Source organism: Lontra canadensis, unplaced genomic scaffold (genome assembly GCF_010015895.1).
Source record: "Lontra canadensis isolate GAN:19392208 unplaced genomic scaffold, GSC_riverotter_1.0 scaffold59, whole genome shotgun sequence".
Classification (NCBI taxonomy): Eukaryota; Metazoa; Chordata; class Mammalia; order Carnivora; family Mustelidae; genus Lontra; species Lontra canadensis.
The window spans coordinates 11,385,761-11,406,531 of NW_022631053.1; the positions used below are offsets into that span (position 1 = coordinate 11,385,761).

General features: G+C 36.7%; 2 protein-coding genes across 11 annotated transcripts in view; one reads left to right on the forward strand and one right to left on the reverse strand.

Annotated features, from left to right (window-relative positions):
• Positions 1-5,746, reverse strand: part of PPHLN1 (periphilin 1) — a 148,042-nt gene extending 142,296 nt beyond the window's left edge. For 4 of the 8 annotated variants that reach the window (XM_032877003.1, XM_032877002.1, XM_032877000.1 and 1 more), the window contains exons 1-2: positions 5,663-5,746; positions 4,780-5,049 (exon numbers count right to left, since the gene is read on the reverse strand). In XM_032877003.1, the coding sequence (XP_032732894.1) occupies positions 4,780-4,819 (40 nt within the window). In that variant the 5' untranslated portion in view covers positions 4,820-5,049; positions 5,663-5,746. Of the gene's footprint in view, positions 1-4,779; positions 5,050-5,662 lie in introns of those variants that run through there. The other 4 variants (XM_032877004.1, XM_032877001.1, XM_032876998.1 and 1 more) reach the window with 3 other exon arrangements.
• A 36-nt stretch (positions 5,747-5,782) lies between these two features.
• ZCRB1 (zinc finger CCHC-type and RNA binding motif containing 1) lies at positions 5,783-20,340 on the forward strand. Of its 3 annotated transcripts, none has more exons than XM_032877005.1 (8): positions 5,783-5,966; positions 7,016-7,101; positions 9,389-9,417; positions 15,085-15,196; positions 15,537-15,644; positions 19,054-19,166; positions 19,266-19,341; positions 20,113-20,340. In XM_032877005.1, the coding sequence occupies exons 2-8, from the start codon at positions 7,018-7,020 to the stop codon at positions 20,242-20,244; spliced, it is 654 nt and encodes a 217-aa protein (XP_032732896.1). In that variant the 5' UTR covers positions 5,783-5,966; positions 7,016-7,017; the 3' UTR covers positions 20,245-20,340. The 3 variants fall into 3 exon arrangements, with proteins under 3 accessions (XP_032732896.1, XP_032732897.1, XP_032732898.1); XM_032877007.1 differs by lacking the exon at positions 5,783-5,966 and adding an exon at positions 11,047-11,136; XM_032877006.1 differs by lacking the exon at positions 9,389-9,417.
• Positions 20,341-20,771: the final 431 nt, after the last annotated feature.

The following is a 20,771-nucleotide window of genomic DNA, read 5'->3' on the forward strand; positions in this document are numbered from 1 at the left end:
CTTAAAAAAAAAAAAAAAATATATATATATATATATACACGCACTAGTGGTATTGCTGTCATGGGGCACTTTTTTTCTTGATTATTCTTTCTACTTAATCCAAGTTTTTATTTAAATACAAGTTAGGTAATAACATACAGCATAATGTTGGTTTCACGTGTAAGATTTTGTGGTTCATCACTTACATATGGCACCTGGTGCTTATCAGAGCAAGTGCCCTCCTTAATACCTATCTCCCATTCAGCCCATTCCGCTGCCCACAAAAACAAAGGAAAAAACCCTCCAAAAGATACTGACATTTTAGTAAGACTAAACAGAGCATGGTGGAGCAAAATAATTAGGCTTCGCAAAGATAAAACACCTCCCCCCACGCCCAAAATCCAGCAGCATTGGTGAGGCTCATGTCAAATTATTAAACATCCTTCATCCTTAAGAAATCTATATAATAGGGAAAAAGAAGTATAAATAAAATATTCCATACACAATCTCATACTGTTAGTAAAACAAAAGAGAAGACACAGTTTGATTATTATATACAAAAGGAAAGAAAGAATACTGGGCTATAAGGAAGGTAAGTCTTAAGCTGGATCTTCAATTAAGACAACAAAAAAGGGAAAAGATAATCTATTCAGCAGCCTTCTGATTAGTAGCACATGTTGTTTATGAATTATCCAAATTTAGGAAATTGACCCATCCCACAACTAGAAGCCAATAAGCTAAATTTAAGCAAAGATGCTTTCTCACTGAAGTAATCATGTTACTGTGTAATCACTAATCATCCATTAGTGGAGTCTCAGAAGTATTCCAGTCAAGTTCTCGGATCCAACAGGATATGAAAACCGAAGGACAGAACTGAAAAATGAAAGGACCCTCTATATCACAATTAGGCAGAGAATGGATCAGAATTCAGTATAGAGAATGTAAGCTTCATTTAGAAGTTTGCTAATAACTAGTTCTAGATTATAAACCTTGTATTCTCTTACGCCATTACTGCTTAGAGTAATTCATCAGGATTCAACTTAAATGTCAGCTTTTCTTATATTCTCCAGAAAGAACAAAGTTGTTCTTTCTTAGGGCTTCTTAAGGCACCCTGCTATAATAGTGCTATATAACATCATTTGCACTTTACTTTTCTTCCAGTCCTCCCTCCCAAACTAAACACCACTGCAAAGGCAATTACCTTTCTTACTCCTACTGCTTAGCAAGGTAAAGGTACTTATTAAATATTGGCCAAATAAATAGATTATTCTTATGACCACCATAGGAGCCATTCCAGGGAACCTAAATACTGGTTTGTATCTTTTCATTACAGATATCCCCCAGCTACCTGAAAATTCACCTTATGTCACTTCGCTTTTACAAAAGACCTGCCTTAGTACCTGTTTTCACTAACCAAAAGAAATCCAAAGATTTTCATTTACAAAGCATTAACTGCCTCTTTCCTTAATGCCATTTAACTTATGAAAGGTTTCAGAGAGTGAGGCAAACCTGTATTAAGAAAACTTCCAATAAGCACTATTAAATTATGGCTCCTGGCGCTCCTGGGTGGCTCAGTCCATGCAGGATGGGACTCTAGATCTCTAGGTTGTGAGTCTGAGCCCCATGTTGGGTATAGAGAGTACTTAAAAAAAAAAAAATCTATCTATCTATCTATCTATATATAGATAGATAGATAGATTTTTTTTTTTTTTTTAAGATTTTGGCTCTATATATTTCTCATGATACAAATGTCACTTCATTTTTGAAAGAAAGGTTATCAATGAGAATTCTTTGGCTCTAGCACCTAAAGCAGTTGGTTAGCCCTGGCTGCACTTTAGATTATCTAAAGAACTTTATTTTTTTTTTTTACGATTTTATTTATTTATTTGAGAGAGTGAAAGCCAGAGATCACAGAGGGAGAGGGAGAAGCCAACTTAACACTGAGCAGAGAGCCCAATGTGGGCTTGATCCCAGGATCCTGAGATCATGACCAGAGCCATCCAGGCAGCCTAAACAGCTTTAAAAATACAAATGCTTAGGCCCTAGCCTCTGTAATCCCTCTATAATTGGCCTGGGGTGGAATGCTGACACTTTATAAAAAAACCTTAAACTTGGGTGCCTAGATGGCTCATTTGCTTAAGTGTCTGCCTTTGGCTCAAGTCATGATCTCAGGATCCTGGGATCTAGCCCTGTGGGGCGGGGTGATCCCTGCTCAGAAGAGAGCCTGCTTCTCCTTCTGCCCTTTGCCCTGTTCATGCTCTCTCAAATAAATAGATCTTCTTAAAAAAAAAAACAAAAAAAAACCACTTAAACTCATCTCAGTATGAGATCCACTGACCTTAAAGCAAGGTAAACATATTCCAGACATCTTAAATTGAAGCAAGAAGCTTTTAAGAACTGACTTCAACCCATAAACTAGATTATTACTATTCTTTATTGAAAAATGTTTATAATTTCAGACAACTAAAAATGAATTTTAGAACATAATTAGCGAAGGTCTATGAAAAAGAAAATAATACTGATGTCAATTAACATGGTAAAATAGAGCAAAATGTCTACTAAAATCAACCACTGTTCTGTGCTCAGGGAGATAAATGTAGGAAATGGTAGTTAAGAAAGCCAAGAAAATTTAAATAGACTCTTGAGAGATTGCTTAAATGTGGATGAATGATAGTGGAATCCAAAAAAAGATAAAAGAATTATAATTATGGAAAATGTATCTGAGAAAGTTGCAACTGATTAGAAGATTTGCATTGCAAAGGAATGGAAAGTAAGCCTGCGTGGGAATTCAACAAGCTTTCATTTCCTCCCCTTTAGTAGATATTATCTCTACTATTCCACATGAAGCACAGAGGCTCTGAAAAACTCAATCCCAGAGCCAAAGCTTGGAATCATTCAGGTCTGTGGGACTTCAAATCCCAAGCCCTTTTCATCATATCACATTGCTTCACAAAGGTAACAGGCAAAGACAGAACACATTCAAACGAATTAAATGCTAATACAAAGCAAGCAGCTAGAGAAGCGCACCACAGGCTTCTAAGCCTAGAAATAAGGTATAGGGGAAAATGTCATTCCAGAAGATTAACCTGGCAGTATACTAAACAGATTAAAGGAGAATGACGCTTAAGGAGACTATTGATTGCTTCATAACCACCATATAACTTAAAGTACGGATTAAAGTACCAGGCTGCTGGCACGCAGGCTAGTTTCACAAATTACTTGATTTTTTTCAGTGCTTTAAGGACTCCTCTTATATAAGCTCCACTATACTGTGTTAAATATTTAGGAGATCCTTGATTGTTCAGTGTAAGTGATCAAGTAACTGAAATTATAAAAATAGACCAAAATGCCAGATGTTTCCCTATATATGTTTACAAATCTAAATTTTACTTCACACCAGGATAAAGATTACAATCTTAACTGCTCAACCTCCTTCTAGTCTCAATTCTCCTCTCCACGCCACCTTTACAAAAGGATACTCAGTTAACTTTGCTAATACATCACCCATAGCTGAAGTTTCCCAGATCAAGAATCCAAACTGTTTCACATCAATTAACTGTAATAAAACCAAATTCCTCTACCCTCTATCATCTCACCTAAACTCCTGCTCTCTCCCAAAAAAGTCATGCAGGCCAGACTCCTTACCATGCCACAAAGTAACACACACACCACCCTGGAGTTTTTTTATGTATTTCTCAATCTACAGTACTCATTCGACTTCTAACTATCCATGAAGATGAAGCTCAAAATCTAGTATTCTCCACAAAGCCCAATTCTAAGCCCTACCACACTAAAAAGGATTCCAAACTGGTGACCGATAGGCTGCATGTGACACGTGTTTGGCCCAGGGTTTTTTGGGTTTTGTTTTGTTTTTGTTTGTAATAAAGTGTTATTCCACTGACAACACTTGAAAACTGGGAGATACCACTTTCCAAAACCACATTTTCCAATTATTATTGAAAAACCTACATGCTCTGGCAACATTGGAATCATATTCTCACACAGCCACAACCAGCTGAAGCTAAAGTACCAGCTGATCCCTTTCCAAAGGTTCTTACACTTTAAAGTGAGATGACATGTCAACTGCCCGACTTCTGAGACTGTACCTGCAGCAGCTGCAATCAAATAAATACCTACCTGCCTAATGGGCAGTGGAATTACAAAAATAAACAAGAAAATAACAGCCTAGATTAGTAAAGAAGGCAAAGAGACAAGCAATTAATTAGCACACATGTGGTAAGTGCTAGGATGAGGAAAGTAGAGGGCACTTAGCACATGGCAAGGGTACCTAAATCTCTCTGGGGGGAAGTTACAAAATATCCCTCAGAGAAACTCACAGGGAAAGTGAAACCCTTAGCAGGTGTAGGGATTATCCACAGAGAGGTAGAAGAAAGGTCGGAGAAATCAAATGCCTCCGAGAGAAAATGCCTCCGAGAGAGAAAAGAACCTCCACAAAGACCCTGGTGGGGGGAGGTTCTGAGGAAGTGAAATCAGTTCAATACAGGTAGAGTCATCACTTAACCTTAAATGCAGGTGTCAGAGAAAGGACTCAACTGAAAGGGCAGGAGGCAAAAAGCCAAGTGTTGGTTATGGTCAGGAGAAGAAAGAGAATTTCCATAAAGCAGTAGAGTATGTAACAGTTTGTTAAGCAGGGAACAGAGGTTTCAGTGAGCTCAGCCGTTGTGTTGAGGGGTGAAATGTGTAAGAAAAGGAGGGAAAAGCAGCGGTAGCCTAAATCAAGAGAGAGGAAGTACAAAGCAGCATGGAGATAAGGATGTAGCAAAGACCAAAGGGGCTTACATCTTGGGCGGTAACCAGAAATAACGGGGATGTGAAGCATGGTAGTTTTGGTTGGCCACAAGTTTGCCAAGAGAATTAGTCCCAGCGGTCCCCTGGTGGATGTGGAGGCATTCGGGCCTCTCAAAATTCAGCTGCGCCCTGGATGCAGTTCCTTCTCTCTAGAAGACATCGGCTTCAATCTGGATTGTGCAGACTCCAGGAGAGGCTCTGGCTTCCAGGGTGCTGGCACGCAGGCTTCCAAGGAATGGTTAGAGGCCTGGTCTGAGTGTGCTGGTGGGTAGAAGTATAAACTACCTTCCATTAGTTCCTGATTTTTCTGTAAGAATGACAGCCCCGTTATCTCCTCTTAAGAGAAAAAACAGTGTATGCCCAATATAGATTTACAGGACGGAAAAAGACGCCAAGTAGTCCAACATTTGTCCATACTAACTCAAGATGAGTCATTCTGTCAATCCGAGTTGACCCCGTCTCAACTGGATTGAGATATCCGCCAGAAAAAGCCCTGTTTTACACTTTTTTTTTTTGTAGCTCTCAAAGTGCCTTAACACTTAACTGGGTACATTGAACACATTCTTTAAATTTACCGACTTTCTAACTGATCTTGGGTCACTGAAGTTATCCTAGTTCAGTCCTCTTTCTGCATAATAAGGCGCTAAAGATAAGCAAACCTATGTCTCAGACTCAACAGTTTCCTTTATTCCAAACTCCACTGCGTCTCTACACCCTCCACCGCCAAGGGCAGAATTACTGCACGATTCAAATGCAACGGGAGACTCCAATTCCCGCCACAGAAAACACCCCACACCCGCTCGCCCGCTTGCTCGACTCGGCCAGTAGCAGAGCCCGGCCCCGTCCACCTCGTGGAAAGGTAAAATGAGCTCACCGACTCTGGGCGGCCGGGAGACCCCGTAAATGTAGTCGTCGGTTCGTCGCCCTCTCCTAAGCAGGCACTTCCGGCGCGCTCAAATACGTAAGCAAAAGCGCCGCCTCTGGGCCCGCCTCCCCAGCCTGGGTCTAGCTACCGCCAGGAAGAGGCGTTGCTGTCGCTGCCTCCTACTCTCCGGCGCTTGACCCCTCCCAGGACCCGTGATGTTAAGGCCCCAGCGGGGGACGAGGAAGAGTCCGGGTTGAGCCCCAACTGAGTCGTGGGCTCGCGCTCTAGTTTCCCAGGCCCGCCCCACCGAAAGGTAAACGCCTGTTCAGCTGCGGCCTTTCTTCCAGCCCCTCCCGAGACCCGGCCGCAAAAACGATTTGCCTCTCTCCCCGCCACACTTTTTATTCCGGACCATTTGCCGTTGCCCGCCCTCGCAGTTCTCCCCAGAACGGTAACTCATAGTTTCAGATGGGAAACTTGTCTAGTAAATGGGAACTTGTCTAATAGATTCCCAAGAAATATCTCAAGCATCAGGCAGTTTTCCTATTACTCCGCAACTTGGCCTGTCCCACGGTCAATATTTTGCCATTTTTGATGGCCTCTACCCTCCATCTCCTATACACAGCACACAAGCTTTTTAAATCGAAATTTGAACCTTGTTGAGTATGATGTACTTTTCATGGATAATCTGCTTTGTAAAATACGCTATAAAAATTAGTTACAAATTACATTTGTAATCTAAAAATACATACACAAAATAATATCTTTCAAGGCACGGAAACCTATTCTGTATAGTAAAATGCATCATTTCATTATTTACCAATAATATGCAAAATTAGTTATTTGAACTTTACACCATCAAAATGTGAGGTTAAAATTTTCTCTTAACACCACTGCAAAGAAAAATATCAAGAAAACCAAAAATAGTACCCCAGACCAAAGCATTAATGAAAATAAGTGGCTAAGGTTCTTTCCGAGCTAGCGGGCTCTTTCTGATGTGGTAGGCATGGTACTAAACGTTTTCAAAAGCAGTTTTTTACCCTTAGCCTGAGGGAAAGTTAAGTGAAGCCTCAAGAATTTCTTATTTTTCTTTTTTAAACTTATTCTGCCTTCATACAGTAATCCAGCACTATAATGGTTAAGGACTCTACTTGAAAGAAAGACCAGAAAGGTCTTTGCAGTAATATCTGGGGAAAAGAAATCCCTTAATTCACCCAGGTGGAGTAATTGTTTTTAATCCTAAAAAAAGCGAGGAAGGTGTATTAAATCTGGCATAATTAAATCAATGATTATATACACTGGTTCTGCTTGGAATGAAGAATACCTGGTTTAGATTGCTTCTCGGTTTGTTTTCCTTTATAGAAATGAGTGGTGGATTGGCCCCAAGTAAAAGCACAGTGTATGTATCCAACTTGCCCTTTTCCCTGACCAACAATGACTTATACCGGGTAAGTGATTTTTAATACAGTTATCTTCTGAATTCTCTATCTGTGGTACAGATAAAGCTTAAGCAAAGAGTTCTCTTTAGCAAAATTCTTAATAACTACATTACAATACACTTGAGCCATCAATAGCAAAGACTCTGTTGCAAACATAAGTAAAAAAAAATTGACAATTTTTTAATTTCCGAAGAGTTTACTCTTCATAGAAGAGTAAAGAGTAAAGAGTGCTTTCATAGAGAGTAACTTCTTTATAAACACAGAAGACACGGGTAGCATAATGAAGTGGGAACAACTTGTGATAGGCTGATTTTTCCTTCGTGCTTACTTGGTTTTTTGAAAATGTTGGGTAGAGGTTTTGGAGGAAAGGGCTGATGAAAGCAAACACATCCCTTGACTAACCCTCAAATTCTGACTGATCTTGGGTGTTGAAAGGTTATTTTAATTTTATATATGTGGAAGAAACCTAAGAGCTTACTGTTGTTTTCAGTTCAGGATTAGATAATGGAGGGGAAAGGGGCTGGAGGATCCAAAATCTTCTTTCACCTCTTTACCTTACAGAGAACAAAATTTCCTGCTGTCCCTGTCCTGTAGATTAGTGGTTGAGAGGAAATGGAAGGAATGACATAAATTCTTTCTTCCAAATGTGCCCTCTTCTCTCTACCTCTTTGGGTAGATGTTAAGTACAGAGAAGATGCTACATAGGTATTACATAGTATTTGATTAATTACTTAACTGAGATAGCCTAAGTCTCAAAGAACAAAGGAGAAAATGCACTTTAGCTTCTTTCCTTGTCTCCATATAGAGATATGTCTGTATTTATTGAACACTTACCATATGCTGAGCACTCTTACAGGTACTAAGAATACATCAATGAACACAAAGATGAAAATCCATCTTGGCACCATAGCAAGATAAAAGAATATGAAATATAAGAAAGTCTAATGATATTCTGTTTTTTGGATACAAAATTAATGCTAAGAAATCAGGAGCTAAGGAGAAAAAATAAAGGAGGTTATTAAACATCAGGTTGGGAATGGAGGTCAAATTTTACATGAGCAGTCTAAAGCCCTTATTGAAAAGGTAACTTCTGAATAAAGACCTAAAAGAAGTAAGATACAGCTGTGTAGATGTCTGGGGGAAAAGCATGTCAGGCACAGAGTAAATCAAGTGGAGAGAGAGGAAGGGCAGTCAGAGGAAGGTAAGCCTATGCAGGGATGCCACATAGGGCTTACATAGATAATAGTAAGGATTGTGAGTGAAATGAGAAGCCATTAGAAAGTGTTACACACAAGACTCTTTTGGACTTCAAGATTCAGTGTTTCTAACACTGCAATCCAGTTATATTACATTTCAGCATTATACAACTTAATCATAAAACTCAATTTATTATTAATTGCATATATTAATATTTCTGAAAGACTTTTCTAAGATATAATAAATAGGAACTATTACCATATATGTAGTGGCTGAAACAGAAATAGATGAGATTGCTTAGGTTGAAGATGTAGAAGTAAAAGGAAAGATAGGGCCAACAGTAAAGAACCACCAATGTATTAAGAATGGGCAGAGGGATGGAGACTAATGCAAATGAATTTTTTTTTTCAATATTTTATTTATTTATTTGACAGACAGAGATCACAAGTAGGTAGAGAGGCAGACAGAGAGAGGAGGAAGCAGGCTCCATGCTGAGCAGAGAGCCTGATGCGGGGCTCAATCCCAGGACCCTGGGATCACGACCTGAGCCAAAGGCAGAGGCTTTAGCCCACTGAGCCACCCGGGCACCCCGCAAATGAATTTTTAATACAGAAGCTTTTTTGTTTTATGTTTTGTTTTATAAGCAGTCTAAGGATCTGTCTTCTGAAACAGAGATTGCTTAATGGAGTTGGCTAGTAATAATGATATTCCACAACATTGATATTTGAAGCACATGATGTCTCTGGGGTTATGGTGGTGTTGGTAATTGCCATGGATATACCAGAGGAACACTAGCAGCTGTGCAGTGTGTATGCCTTTAATCTACCGCCCATAAAGAGTGGGTTTTTTTCCCGCCGTTTGCGCTCTTTTATTAGAAATTTAGAAATTGAGGCAGATACCTGTGACTCCAATAACAAAAATATGAGTATTATTCTAGTCACTAAAAAAATATATCTTGTAGGGCCTGCTTTATAGAATAAAGGCCAGAAATTTTCACAAGCTTTAATAAAGAACATGGTCAGTTTATATAACCTGAAAATTTAATGTTTCTTATGACTTAAAATTTAATTGTAAAGTATTATGTGGTCTTTTATTTCAGATATTTTCCAAGTATGGCAAAGTTGTAAAGTAAGTATTCACATCGTATTTTGAAATCTCATTTAAAAGTTTATCTGAATTTACTCTTCCATTTTTTAAGATTTATTATTTTTCAATAAAACTGATATTTGATATAACAAAGAAAAAATACTGCTGTTAACATTTTTGTGTATATTTCAGTCATTTTTCTGAATATGTAAACATATAGACAGTTTTTTTTAGACTCAATTCTATACATGTGATTTTGTTGTCTTTTTTAAAACTTGACATTATACTGTAAACATCTTACCATGTACTTGAAAGATACACCCTCTTATCTAATGATCTCATGATAGTTCTTTATATATCATAATTTATTTAAACAATAATTTCTTAGCCGTATTACTAAGAATTAAAACTGAATCTGTTATCCAATATAAGATGTAAAGACTGATTAAATACATATTTTGGTTATTAGAATGTGTGTTATCAAGTATATCAGAAATGGATTTTCATTTGTCAAATAAGTAGAATGTAAAAAATATTTCAATGCATATGACATGCAAAATGCTTATGAGACTAATAAATATATAGAAAACATATTCTCTACTTTCATAGAAAGTTTAGAGATCACTGGAAAGATTGGAAACATACAGAAATGGTAGGGATGATATTATCAGTTGGGGCTGAGAGTTACAAAAGGATAAAAGGAACTTCTTACATTTAATTCACTATTTTAAATCAAACATGGACCTATATTATGAGGCAAAAAAGTAAAAGCAAGATACTGTCATTCTAACTATCTTATAATCAATATATATATATTCTGGTATAAGTTTGAAATTGTATTTAAAATCCCGAGAATTTAGAGCATATTTATCTTGGCCAGTTTTTTTCTAGCTTTGGATAAATGGTAAGAAAATCATCAAAAATGCTTCTAGATAAATTTTTGGGTCTTCAGAATTTTTTTTAAGATTTTTTTTTTAATTTTTTTTTTAAGATTTTATTTATTTATTTGACAGAGATCACAAGTAGGCAGAGAGGCAGGCAGAGAGAGAGAGGAGGAAGCGGACTCCCTGCTGAGCAGAGAGCCCGATGCGGGGCTCGATCCCAGGACTCTGGGATCATGACCTGAGCGGAAGGTAGAGGCTTAACCCACTGGGCCATCCAGGCGCCCCTTAAGATTTTTATTTCTTTATTTGAGAAAGAGACAAAGATAGCGGTAGGAGCTAGAGGAGGAGGCAGAGGGAAAGGGAGAAGCAGACTCCCTGCTGAGCAGGGAACCCCATGTGGGGCTCAGTCCCAGGACCCTGATACCATGAGCTGAGCTGAAGGCAGACGCCAAACCAACTGAGCCACCCAAGCCACCCATGGATCTTCAGAATTCTGAATAGTCGTTATTACCAGTCAGATCACTAATAATGATGATATGTAACAGTGAAAACATAAATATACTGGCATTGTTCTAATCTTCTTACATGTATTCATTAAGTTCTCACAACTACCTTTTAAGGTAAAATACTGTTACTATCTTAATATTATAAATAACAAAACTGAAGCAACACAATAAACATATTGCTAGTTAGTGGTGGAGACAAGATTTGAAATCCAACAATTTGATTTCAGAGCCTGCTCCTTTAACCATACCATTACCTTTTCTTGGTTTTTCCCATCTGTCAGAATCTCTGAATGAATTTCCATACAAACATTAATTTTAAATCATGAGAATGCTATGAAGTCAAAGACAGAGCTATAAGCACCTATAAACAGGTAAGACATGATCTAGTCTGGATAGTCAGGGTAGGTTAACCTAAGTCAGTTATCCTTTGAATAGGCTGAGTAAGATTTAAGTAGGCAAAAAGAATGTGGAGAACATTTTAGGTAGAGGGAATACCTCGTGCAATCATTTTAGGTAGATGGACTACCTTGTGCAAAAGCCCTAGGGCAAGAGAAAATAAAGTGAGGTCAAGAAACAGAAGGCCAGTTTAACTAGAGATGAATAAGAGGGAGAAAGTGCAAAATGGGTCTAGAGATGGAAGCAGGTTCCTCATCTTGCTTCTCGGCCATGTTACAAGATACTTGGTTTTCATCCTAAGAATTCCAAGAATTCGCTGGTATAGAATTTTAAATGAAGGAGAAACATGATTTGAATTTTTAGAAGCTTATTCTGGCTTCAGTATAGAGATTAAACTGGAGGGAAACGAGTAGATGCTGGCAGACCAGTCAAAAAGCTGTAACGATAGCCTAGGGGGGAGTAATGTGCACTATGACGGTATAGGTGGAGAGGCAGACGCTGGACAGGTTTGACAGATGGTCAGATGATCGTTGGGCTGTAAAGTGGGTAATATTTAATGATGTACTTACTGTGTATGTAAGGGTAGGGTGAGTGAGAAAGGGGTGTTATGGATGACACCAAGGTTTCCCAGAAGAGTACATGTTTCATAGTATGTCCTTAAGTGAATACATCTCCTGACAGAAACTTGGGAATAAGAATCTTTGGTGTAATCATTTTTTTTCTGTTACCATAGAACATATCTCTGTCGAAGTAGTGTATTTTAATTGGTTTATAGATTTCTTTACGTCTAGACTCTAAGCTTTTTTTCTGAAGGTAAAAACCTTGTCCTAGGGCCTTTAATTATCAATGCTTAACGTGCCTGGGCTTGAGGCTAATGGCATGACTGACCACATGACCACATGAATAAACAACTAGATGTACTCTTGAGAAACCAGTTTCCCATTTGATCTGTCTTTTCGTTTTAACATATTGTAGGTATACTAGAGGTTACAGAGACAACCTTAAAGGAGATTATATTAAAATGGGTCTGATAAGACATTATTTATACATAAACAGACTTCAGTGGAGACTAGCACAAAGCAAAAGAAATTATTTCCAGTTAAAGAGATTAGAGAACTGACATGTTCTGAGCTGTGAAGAATGAGTCAAGTTTTGATGGGCAAAGATTGAGAGTTGAAAGGAGGTAGAGGACGTGTGAATAGAGGCATCAATTTGGAGAAGTCCATGAACTTGACTGAGTAGTTTGTTGTTGCTAGCCCCCCTAGTTTGTGAGTAAAAGTAGTGAAAGATGAGGGAGGTGGGAGCTAAAGCATAAAGGATATTGATTCAAGACCAAGAATAGGCAACTTGAAGAATCAAAGATTTTTGAGCAGAAGAATGACATGATTTTATTTACTCCTTAAGTGGAAATTTTCTCAATGGCATATGAGAGCATTAACATCAAGGGAACCAGTAAGAATACACTGTTGAAACAGCAGTGCCACTGTGAACAAGAAAAGCTGGGGGAATGAAAAAAAGGAGACAGCTGAGAGACATTATTAACTGAGGATGACTTTGAAAGCTAACACTTCCGAAATACTACTTTAGAAAAAAATGATTAATGACTTTAACTGACCTTCACAAATACATGAAAATTCCAAAAAGATAAAGTAACTATTTCATATTTCTTTCAAAATTGGTTGAAAACTTTCAGAGTGGTGACTCTAAACAAGCTTTGTCAATTATTACACTTTGTGTTGAATATTGTCTTTTTTTAAGTGTTTGAAAATATTTGCAAATTCAGAAAAAGTTGCAAAAACAGTAGAAAGAACATTAAAATATCCTTTACCCAGATTCACCTGTTAACATTTTGCCCCATTTACTTTATCATCTGCCCTCTCTCTCCTCGTGTGTGTATGTGTGTGTGTCTGTGTATGCACATGTATGTATGTATGTATACACACAGTTTTTTTTGTGAGTTATTTGGGGATAAGTTATACACATCATTGCCCTTTACTCCTAAATACTTAAGTATGTATTTCCTAAAAAATAGGGTTATATATTATATAATCACAGTATGGTTACCAAATTCACAAATTATACTGATAAAATACTTTTATTGAATCAATCATCCATGTTCCAATTTTGTCAGTTGACCTAATAGTGTTCCACATAGAATTTTTCCCCTCTAGTATCGTCTAGACTTAGGTGTTGATTTTAACTGTCCTATTTTTTTTAAACCCCTTTAAACTGGAACATTTATAGAGAATATAGCTCTCTCTCATCTTTTCCCCCCCTCATTTTGTGTTTTCCTAATGTTGCCTCGTGATTATGTTGTGGTTTTATATACTTTTGGCTGGTAACTATATAGATAATATTTATTCTGAGGGTTTCACATCTAGATTTATACAGTGTCCATGTGTCCCTCATTAGTGATAGTAATTCTGATGGCCCAGCCAAGGTGTTCACCAATTTCTTCACTTTATAAATACCGTTTCCCCTTTGCAACTAATATAGTCGGTGAGAAACACTTTTAAGACAATGTAAATATCTTGTTCTACATAAAAATTTCATTTTTTATTTTGAAGATTTACTTATGTATTTTTAGAAAGAGAGAGAGCGCGCTTGTGACCAGAGGGAGGGAGTGGAGGGAGAGGAAGAGAGAGAATCTTGAGCTCCACTTCCAGCACAGAGCCCAATGTGGGCCCAATCTCACAACCCTGAGATTGTGATATGAGCCAAAATCACTTAACTGACTGAGCCACCCAGATGCCCCAAAATTACATTTTAGATTTAGTATTTGTTCATCAACAAATCTTCTTGCCTGAGCCAGTCTTTACTATGATTGTTGCAAATAGTGATTTTCCAACTCTAGCACTTCCCTTGACATTCTGCTGTAAACCAAAACCATCCCTTTTCCCTCATTTATTTATTTATAATTAATATGGACTTATAAATTCCTACTTTTTTCTGTGGTTTATTATTCATTACTGTATTTAATTATTTTAGTACTCAAATTGTCCTAGATATGGCCAATGAGAGTTCCTTTAAGCTGGCTTCTGTACTACTGTGCCATGCCCCATCTTTTTTTTTTTTTTTTAAGTACTCCTTTCCTTTTTCTAAGTACATTTTAAAGCTCTTGTACCTACCCTATCCATCCTTGGAATCAGCCATTTCTCTGAAGAGCCCTGTTGAACACTGATTTTTAAACTACATTTAATGACATATGAGCAGGAGTCACAAGGACTAAGGATGTATAAAGGATCAGAAAGAACAGGCTCTGTGCTCTTAGCACCATCCCTATCGCTTAGGTACCTTGGATGGTATGACTAAGAACCACAGAACTGGAGATTCTTAAGGTGATCAAGATTAAGGAGTGCACTTGCTGTGATAAGCATTGGGTGTTGTATGTAAGTGTTGAATCACTATATTGTACACCTGAAACTATTACACTGTATGTTAACTAACTGGAATTTAAATTAAAACTTTAAAAAGAATATCAGAAATATAATTAGATTCTAAAGCCTAGAAAAAGATAAGTAAATCATCTTACTTTTTGTGTTGAAAATAATACCTCAGTTTTGATTTGTTTTGTTTCTGCAAAGTGAGGGTATTAGTGGAAAAGAAGAATTATGCTTACTCTTCAAGATTTTATTGTCTCTGTAATATGTTTACTTCATCCTTCAACCTCTGATTAACGTTTGACTTTTCAGGTAGTCCTGTGAGAGCTGTGCTCACTTTTGTTAAATCAGTATCACGTTTTCTCATTTCCTTTCTTCTTGATATCCCATGACTTTGAAGAAATAGTTGATTTGTCAAGCATATTGATTTCTCTTTTTCCGTAAATGTTTTTCTAACCCACGAGTTTTCTAAGTATTTAGTAATATCTTTTTTATTTATTGCTGCCTCATTATTTTTAACTGGCTATTTGTTTATGCTTTAAGGGTTACTATAATGAAAGATAAAGATACCAGGAAGAGTAAAGGGGTTGCATTTATTTTGTTTTTGGATAAAGACTCTGCACAAAACTGTACCAGAGCAATAAACAACAAACAGGTAAGCCATTCATTCCCAACAAGATTTTTAATCCAAAAGCCTTTGTTCATCCAGGCCAAAAATGAGGGGATACAGTGGATGATCAAGTCATGGATAGCAGTAGATTTTGAGGGCATTTCATTTATAGAAAAGAGGTGAAAACTGTATTGGTTCCCAAAATACTGGCAGAATCTAAGGAATAAGAATCTGTTCTATAGGATGTTATTTTTCTTACATGACTAGGCAATTGATAAAGTAATCAAATAAAATGGAATTGAAAGTTTAAGGAAAATGGAATCAAATAACTAGTTTTAGTTTTCACTGTAATACATCCTCCTGCATTTACATTTCTCTGGTTTAGTTATTTGGTAGAGTAATAAAAGCAAGCATTGCTATCGACAATGGAAGAGCAGCTGAGTTCATCCGAAGACGAAACTACTTTGACAAATCTAAGTGTTATGAATGTGGGGTGAGTATACCTAAAACTTCATGAAATTTTCTGTAGTTTGTTTGAAGGTATATTTCATATCAGTGTTTTATTTGTTCTCTCTAAAACTTCTGGCTGGCTAAAACCAGGTTATAAAAGTTGCTTTACTTTGGGACTCTCGACTCCTCTAAGTAGACTCAACTGAAATGTAGTATGTAAAGAACCTGAATTAGGTAATACAGAGTGGTATTTTCTCCAGTTTCTAAGTCTTTGAAAACTGTTAAATTAAAAAGCATCAGGCTTGGGCGCCTGGGTGGCTCAGTCAGTTAAGCAGCTGCCTTCAACTCAGATCATAATCCCAGGGTCCTGGGATCGAGCCCCACATCGGGCTCCCTGTTCAGTGGGTAGTCTGCTTCTCCTTCTCCCTCTGCTGTTCCCCCTGCTTGTGCTCTCTCCCTCTCTCTCTCAAATAAATAAATAAAATCTTTTTTAAAAAAGCACCAGACTCCTGGGTGGCTTAGTTAGTTGAGTGTCTGCCTTCAACTCAGGTTGTAATCCCAGGGTCCTGGGATTGAGCCCCGCATGGGGCTCCCTGCTTAGCGGGGAGCCTGCTTCTCCCTCTCCCTGTGCTGCTCCCCCTGCCTATGCTGTCTTGCTCTCTCTCAAATAAATACATAAAATCTTAAAAAAAAAAAAAGCACCTAGCTAATTACTTATTACTGTCTTAAAAGATTTAGTGACCCATAAATTTCTGGGTTAATGGACTACTGCTTGTGCCTATAATAGCTTGCCAGTGTTTAAGCATCACAGTTCAGTATAAACATCATGTGATCAACCTATCCCTTTTGGGGTAATGTGTTTTAAAGCTATTTTTTTTTTAAGATTTTATTTATTTATTTATTTGACAGAGACACAGAGAGAGGGGGAACACAGTGAGGGTAGTGAGAGAGGGAAAAGGCAGACTTCCCACTGAGCAGGAAGCCTGATGCAGAGCTCGATCCCAGAACCCTGGGCCATGACCTGAGCCGAAGGCAGATGCTTAACAACTGAGATACCCAGGTGCCCCTTAAAGGTATTTTTTTCTATTAATACTGCTAATGTTTGTAACTGAACTATCCCCAAATTTTCTTGCCTAGTAGTTTATCATTACCCATTTAAACTTTTGGTGAGTAGGAAAAATATATAACCACAAAACAATTTTACACGAGGCCCATAATAGAGATGGTACCACGAGGATATTGGTCTGGGACTCATTGTTGTCAGTTTCCAAAATGCCTATATAAAGTACCTAAAAAATGGGATCCAGAGGTACTAATGGAGAGCTGGGGAAAGGATTACTGTGAGACATTTTCCTGGCTACAAAATCAGTGAAAGATACAAAGAAATGGGTAGGAGTCATTCCCTTCACTGCCATACTCTACCCCTTCCTCCCTGAAAAGAGATAAACAGATAGTTGGATAGCTGGACCGTACAGTCTGTCAATTCCTGTGATTCTAACACCTCTTAAGTTGATGTAAACTGTGTTCCAGAGCCCTGAGTTTTGTTAAAAAGGAAAAAAGGAAGAAGGGAGGAGTAGTTCTGGTCAAGTAGATTACTGTGTATTCTCATATTCACAGTAAATAACAAATTATCTGAGAAATCCTGGATGAATCTGTTAATCTGTCTTTTTAGTTTACGGATCCATAAATTTGTTATATTATACTTTGTACATTTTTACATTTCTTAAATTTTCACCTCCCCAAAATATATCTGCATTTATTTAGCCTGGTTTTCCCTTATTTCATTAAGAAACCATTTTTATATATGGAATATGTTGATATTATTCCAAAAGCAGTTTGGAAAATGCTTGTCTAAGTGCATTCACTTAGCAGTTTATTAACAGTTACATCTCTTGGGTTCAACCATGTCTATTTGATATCTATTTAAAGTACATAGTCTGGGGCGCCGGGGTGGCTCAATGGGTTAAAAGCCTCTGCCTTTGGCTCAGGGCATGATCCCAGAGTCCTGGGATGGAGCCCGCATAGAGCCTGCTTCCTCCTCTGTGTCTCTGCCTGCCTCTCTGCCTACTTGTGATCTCTGTCTGTCAAATAAATAAATAAAATCTTTTAAAAAAATAAATAAATAAAATAAAGTACATAGTCTATCTGATGCTTTTAAAAATATACTTGAAAAGTATGATTATTTTTCTCTTCTATTGTTCTAATCCTGGTTGACTCTCTCTCCACACCCTTATTCTTACATATTATTCATCAGTATGTTTAGTGAGCTAATGTTCAGATGGTAGTTCGTTGCCTCATGTTTTACAACTGAACCATGTTATGGTTCATTATAACGTTACTCCAGTCATAAATGTAATTCTGATTTGTGTAGTAGCCACATTAAAAAAAGAAACAGGCAAAAATTAATATATCCTTTATTATCATAACCCAATATATATCCAAAATATTATCATTTGAATATGTAATTAATATTTTCAAAAATTAAAATATTTTACATTCTTTTTTCTTTTTTTAATTTTTTTTTTAATGAACATATAATGTATTATTAGCCCCAGGGGTACAGGTCTGTGAATCGCCAGGTTTACGCACTTCACAGCACTCACCATAGCACATACCCTCCATACATTATTTTTTTCTTATTGTCTTCAAAATCCAGGATGTAGTTTACCCTTACAGTGCATATCAATTCTCAGTAGTCACAAGAGAATTACAATTAGTGGCTACCATAATTGGACAGTGCAGGTATAATTTAGATATGAAAGGAGGAGCCTGAAATTAATAGGAAAAGTGAGAAAGACTTTAAATTTTACCTTTTTTTTAAGATTATCTGAGCGAGAGAGAGCGCAGCGGGCAGAAAGGGGTGGGGAAGGCAAAAGGAAAGCCTGTCTTAAGCAGACTTCACGCTGAGCATGGAGCCCAATGCAGGACCTGAGCCAAAAATAAGAGTTGGATGCTTAACCAACAGTGCCACCCAGTGCCCCCCCTTTTTTAAAGATTTATTTATTTGAGAGAGAGAGAGAGAGTCCATTTGCTTTTAAAATGATATTAAGCAGCATCTTGGAAGTTAACAGGAAGGTTTCATCCCCATTTTATCAAATAGAACCTTAAAATTTTTACATTGAAGGTGGGTGGTCCATTTAAATTTTGAATTGTTTTATACCCTGAGTCTTGAGATTTAAAATGTTTGAGGGATGAATACTTCTTTTGTTCTTAGTGAAACTACTAAAATATTCCATTTTTGTTAAAGTAGCTTATTAGGGGTTATAATATCATAATCTCTTTCTTTTAAATATTAAAGTAATAGGTTTTGTTTACTTCTTCATGTATATTCCCAGTGTGACAGTATTCTTTTTTAAGTTCTAAAACCTTAGTCATAGGGTACAAAGCAAGTTTCTCTTAATAACATTAACAAATACAGCTTTTTTCCTTTCCTTTTTAATGTGAAACAAAAGGAAAGTGGACACTTAAGTTATGCCTGCCCTAAAAATATGCTTGGAGAACGGGAACCTCCAAAGAAGAAAGAGAAAAAGAAAAAAAAGAAAATTCCTGAACCAGAAGAAGAAATGTATGTATGTTTACTCTTACTAAATGCATTATTCTATTTTTTCTATCTTTATACGATTGTTTGAGTACATTCTGATTTTTTTTTTTTTCAATAATTTAGTGAAGAAGTAGAAGAAAGTGAAGATGAAGGGGAAGATCCTGCTCTTGACAGTCTTAGTCAGGCCATAGCTTTCCAGGTATTAAACAGTTATTTTAATAATGCCATAAGTGCCTTGGGTTAATCATCTTATATTCCTTGCTTACTTTATTGATCATCTCTTGGCAATCTTCGTCTCTTCCCTTTACCTCTTTAGGAGATAAGCTCTTTCTCTAAGGTCTTTAGAGCAGTGTGATAGAAAAAGTCCCATTGGTTCTTTCTAGATTTTAAGACCCCTATAACATTTTTAAGATCTTAATCTGATTTCATTATGGAATTGATCCGAAATATTTGATTAAAGTGACTTTAGCCAGAGAAGATTTTATTATAAGATATTCTGATTGAAACTTCACTTCAAAACAAAACTAAACTTATTTTTGACCATTAAAAGTCCTAATACAAGAAAATATGAAGGCCATATAATCTCCTAATTTTCTAAAAAAGTTATTTTAATGTTTTAATTGGTAAATTACAAATACATATATTAATTAATTTTTCCTTTTAGTTAACTAATGTGTTTTATATAACATTCCCACGTCCAGCAAAGATGGCAAATAGGCTTCATTTCATGTACCTGTTAATTAGTAGAAGATTCCTAGCATAATTTTGAGTAACACAGTGAAACTACGAGATCACTTGGGGTTGCAGGAGGGGTCTCCTCATGAAGTAGAAATGTCTGCATGGGCTGGAAGATGGGGATTGTTGGCATTTATGGTTGGTTTTGCCATGTTTTGAATTAATACACTGTAAATAATATTAAACACACCCCTGGTTTTGTTTTGTTTCATTTGTTTCCTGACTCACATTACAGCAAGCCAAAATTGAAGAAGAACAGAAAAAATGGAAACCCAGTTCAGGAGGTCCCTCAACATCAGATGATTCAAGACGCCCAAGAATAAAGAAAAGCACATATTTCAGTGATGAGGAAGAACTGAGTGATTAAAATTGTATTTATTATGTAAATATCATTTTTAAAAAAATTTTTTAAGTCTTGGGGTACCAAGTTCAGTTGAAATTAAAGATTACTTTTAGAATTTAAGCATAAAAACCACATAGTACCAAATAATTTTTTTACTATAAAATAGGTTCATAGGAAATTGAAGATAATTTTAAAGTATCATGTTTCTATCTTGCCTTAGCAGAGTAATAAAAATCAAGATTTGCTAGTAACCATTAATCTTGAAAACAGTTCATTTGAATTAAAAAGAAATCTTAATACTGTCATGGTATTGCCATTGTCATCCCAAGAAAAAAGACATGTTTGGGAAGCTCAATATAAAAGTTTATTCATGTCTGATTGGTTTACATGAAGAAAGACATTTGAAGTAAATTTCATCTTTAAGACAAACTTCATGAAGACTGGAAAATGCTGACTGATTTATTGTTATTAAAGGTTAATAAAATTTTCAAGAGAATTTTGTTTTTAAATATGGGTGGGTGTTTGCCATCTTATTTCTTTTAGCTTTATCC

Excerpts from the sequence above, each read along its gene's own strand:
- ZCRB1 (XM_032877005.1), top strand. The coding sequence starts at position 7,018 with ATGAGTGGTGGATTGGCCCCAAGTAAAAGCACAGTGTATGTATCCAAC. Across the intron at positions 7,102-9,388 it reads CCAACAATGACTTATACCGG|ATATTTTCCAAGTATGGCAA; the intron begins GTAAGTGATTTT and ends CTTTTATTTCAG. Across the intron at positions 15,645-19,053 it reads CTAAGTGTTATGAATGTGGG|GAAAGTGGACACTTAAGTTA; the intron begins GTGAGTATACCT and ends GTGAAACAAAAG.